The 3,510-nt window shown below is 34.3% G+C and overlaps 1 protein-coding gene across 1 annotated transcript; it reads right to left on the reverse strand.

Moving 5' to 3' along the window:
- Positions 1-258: 258 nt before the first annotated feature.
- Positions 259-1,570, reverse strand: LOC111388150 (DEAD-box ATP-dependent RNA helicase 56-like). The gene is made up of 3 exons (XM_023012828.1): positions 1,397-1,570; positions 1,143-1,271; positions 259-409 (listed from the first exon to the last, which is right to left on the reverse strand). The coding sequence occupies exons 2-3, from the start codon at positions 1,253-1,255 to the stop codon at positions 274-276; spliced, it is 249 nt and encodes an 82-aa protein (XP_022868596.1). The 5' UTR covers positions 1,256-1,271; positions 1,397-1,570; the 3' UTR covers positions 259-273.
- Between the last annotated feature and the right edge of the window lie 1,940 nt (positions 1,571-3,510).

Raw genomic sequence — 3,510 nt, forward strand, 5'->3', positions numbered from 1 at the left:
AAACTATTAAAAAAAACTAATACCATATACAGCATATTATGCATACATAACAGATGCTTGAAAGTTGATGTCCTCACCAAAGGAAAATAAGATATGCACAACAAGCAACATGATTTATCATGGTTTGATGTAAGACGAAACAAGAATTGGAAATAAATATAATGTATATCATTCATTCTCCCCTTTCTTACAGTACCACTTAGTTTAAGGATCGGATTTTAAATATCATTTCCAACAAAAACCATATAATAAATTATTAGGGAATTAACCAAGCTAACTAAACTGAATAACCAGATGACAAATCTTGCCTTCTGAAGGATGCTCAAATCCGGAATCGACAATAGCCCTTAGAAGCTCTGGTTTCAAGAGGAAGTCTCTGAATCCGGAACTGTGAATTCCCACGTAACCCCTGCAATGGTAAACAGGAAGGAATGCGTCAAGTAATCAGATTTCATGAAAAGAGAATGACTTGTTGAGCCTGTGCAATACTGAACAAATGAATTGTTAAAACAATCAGCAGTGTTAATCTCATATAACTAAAACCTATACCTAATCCAACAGAACCAGATACAACTCAATAATAACAAAAAATAAGTTCAACCCCTTGGCTTCACTGCAAACTTGTTACCACTCTGCAGCCTAACGAGACCTTCACAATAACCTCTCTAAACTTACTATTTTTTCGGGAAAATTGGTCATATAATTTTCCAGAAATGATTAAATGAAGTTAAGAAAAGAAAATCCTTCTAGAGTATTGAACAATTAAACAATATTTAATCTTCAACTTTCTAATGCAATCCTTAATGTATACAGCTATAATTTATGAGCGAAAGCACTGGGGAAGCACACGTACAACAGAGATAAATAAAATCTTATAAAACGAGCCTAAATCATAAATTTGCTCGCTAATATTTGCACAAAAAATAAATTATCAAAGGCAGGCAAACAACTAAAGCTAATATAAAGAACGATTTAGATTAAAAACTTGCAAACACGTAGACTATACACAGAAAAGTGAGAATTCACGAATATACCAATTCAGGTATAGAAAAAATGCAATAGGAAACGAACATGGACGTATATATACACACTTAAACATATGTATATATGGATGAAGATTCTGAGATTTATGAGAAGCTCACTTCTTGGCTGATTCTCCATTCACTTTGGTCACGGAGTCGGGAGCTTTTTCATCTTCTTCCTCGTAGTCGAGAAGCTCCTCCTCGTATGCGTCGTTCTCCTTCATCTCTCCCATTTTTCTGCTGCTTTCACTACATACGCACACAAACACAACAAATCAATACATAAAAATTCAATATTGGGAATTTCTAGCTCAGCTTATTAACACATATGTATGGGTGCGAAGCTACGGTTTTTCAGTTTTTTGGTGATTTACCTGCTAAACCTGATAGAAAGATTTAAGGGTTTTCAACGGTTTTGTGGCTTCAGTAGTCTGCAAAGAAAATGTTAGGTACAATTTGGGAGAGAGCGAAGACGAATTAGGGTTTTTGAGGGATGATGGTAAAGTCGGAGCGGGTAGGGGATTCAGTACAGTATGGGCCGAGAAAAGATGGGCTGCAGAGTAGATCTGAAACCCAATCTCGAGTCCTTATTTTTGAAGAGGAAATTACGTTTATTAAGTTTTCTAATTTAAAAATCAGGTGTAAGATTCATTTAAGCAAAAGTCAAGTATTGATTAAATTATTAATAATATTATAAAATTTACCCACTCACCCCACTACAAAACCGAATTATTTCTCCATCCCCGTCCCACTCTTCTTTCTCTACACTCTCCGATCACGAAAACCACCCTCATTGATCATTCGATCCAATTGGCAACACCTACAACCTGTAACACCCAACAACCAACGGCATATACAAGTCCTCGGCACCATAACTGCCACATCAATGGTCGTTGCCTACAATCAATACAACCAGTCCCACTCATAACCCCCACAATTTAGTTCATAATTTTCCCAATTTTGCACCCCATTGGCAACAACCTCAAACCCCCTCTTTTTAGTCTGCCTTCATTGCCTCTGTAATTTATAGCGAACTCGTACAAATAGGCCCTTCACAAACAGAGCTCACTTCTCCATCTCAAAACGCGACAGCGCTCATAGGCGGCGATGTAAACTTCAAAGCTCTGAAATATCTAGTCCGACTTCAGATCTGGCAATCGTGGTTGGAGGTGCGGTTGCGTGATGTTGTGGTGTAGTATCGTTGGTGGTTGTGGTTTGGTGAAGGAGGTTATGATGTTGGATTTGGCGGCGGCGGTGGCGATGCTTCTGCTTCTGGAGTGGTAGTCCACTAGATGGTCTTGTTGGTGTTTTTGCTAATAGAGTTGTGATGCATAGTGGTTTGTTGGTGGTGGTTGTGGTGTTTAGAGTTTTTTTGTTGGAGGGTGGTGTGTGACCAACTATTAGACTGTGTTGGTGGTGGTCTTTGCAATTGACCGTGGTGGTGATGGTTGTAGTGTTGGTGGTGGTTGATTAGTGACCTAAAAACTCAATAATTTGTGATTGAAAAATAATTCTTGATCAACTAATTTAAAAATCTATGACCGACAAATAAGTTGTGACTTGTGTTTTTTTTTATTTGTTAACAAATAAATAAACCGTGACCTATCAAATTTTTTTATTGTGACCATGAAATAATCTGTAATCAATTAATTTGATAATATATCACATTGTGACCTATAAATACGCACCTGTGACCATTAATTTTATAATTGTGTCTTTAATCTATTTAATTAATAAAATATTTTTAATTAATTAGTTAATACCTAAGTTTTACGTTTTTGAACTTAAACCCTGAAAATTAAATTGCCCATACATAATGCTTGAGTTTTGAATTATCCCATTTACGAAATTTTGATGAAATGTCTAATTTGTTCACTAAAAAATAAAAAATTATTAGTTGCTCACTTATATAACATTACCCATCAAACATTAATCTCAATTTCATTTTTATACAACTCAATTTGTTTATATGATTTTCATAATTTTTTGATTGATTTTTTTGCAGGTTACTTTTGTTTACTATATTATTCTCATTATTTCTTCTACAAAATTTGTTTTAGATTTTATTGTCTTGACTATTTATATTATTCTTTGTTAATTTTATTCTATGAAATTCGCAAATTAATTTTGTTTGCTCTATTTTCTTCAATTTTTTCCTTCTAAAAATTCCATCAGCACTATTTTTCTGAAATTGTTTTCAGTTTTTTACTATCTAGGTTGTTTATATAAATTTATTTTCCTCGTATTGAATATATTCTATTTTTTTTATTTATCTTCTTTAGTTGTTTCTTCTAGAAATTGTGTGATTTTTTTATGAATTGTTTCACATTAATGTTTGTTGTGTCGGGTTGCCTCACTATTTTAATTCTTGGTTTGTGGTCCAAACCATGTTCCAGGTTACCTGTCTGTCTCTCTAAGTGATGGTTTTATCATGGCCTTACATGTGGCCTTTTATTAGCCATTGGATTGGCGACTTTTGGTTAGACAT

The sequence above is a fragment of the Olea europaea genome, unplaced genomic scaffold (assembly GCF_002742605.1).
Source record: "Olea europaea var. sylvestris unplaced genomic scaffold, O_europaea_v1 scaffold4596, whole genome shotgun sequence".
In the NCBI taxonomy this organism is placed as follows: domain Eukaryota; kingdom Viridiplantae; phylum Streptophyta; class Magnoliopsida; order Lamiales; family Oleaceae; genus Olea; species Olea europaea.

Coding starts and splice junctions, on each gene's coding strand:
- LOC111388150 (XM_023012828.1), bottom strand. CDS start 1,255: ATGGGAGAGATGAAGGAGAACGACGCATACGAGGAGGAGCTTCTCGAC. Junction 410..1,142: donor AATGGAGAATCAGCCAAGAA/GTGAGCTTCTCA, acceptor TTACCATTGCAG/GGGTTACGTGGGAATTCACA.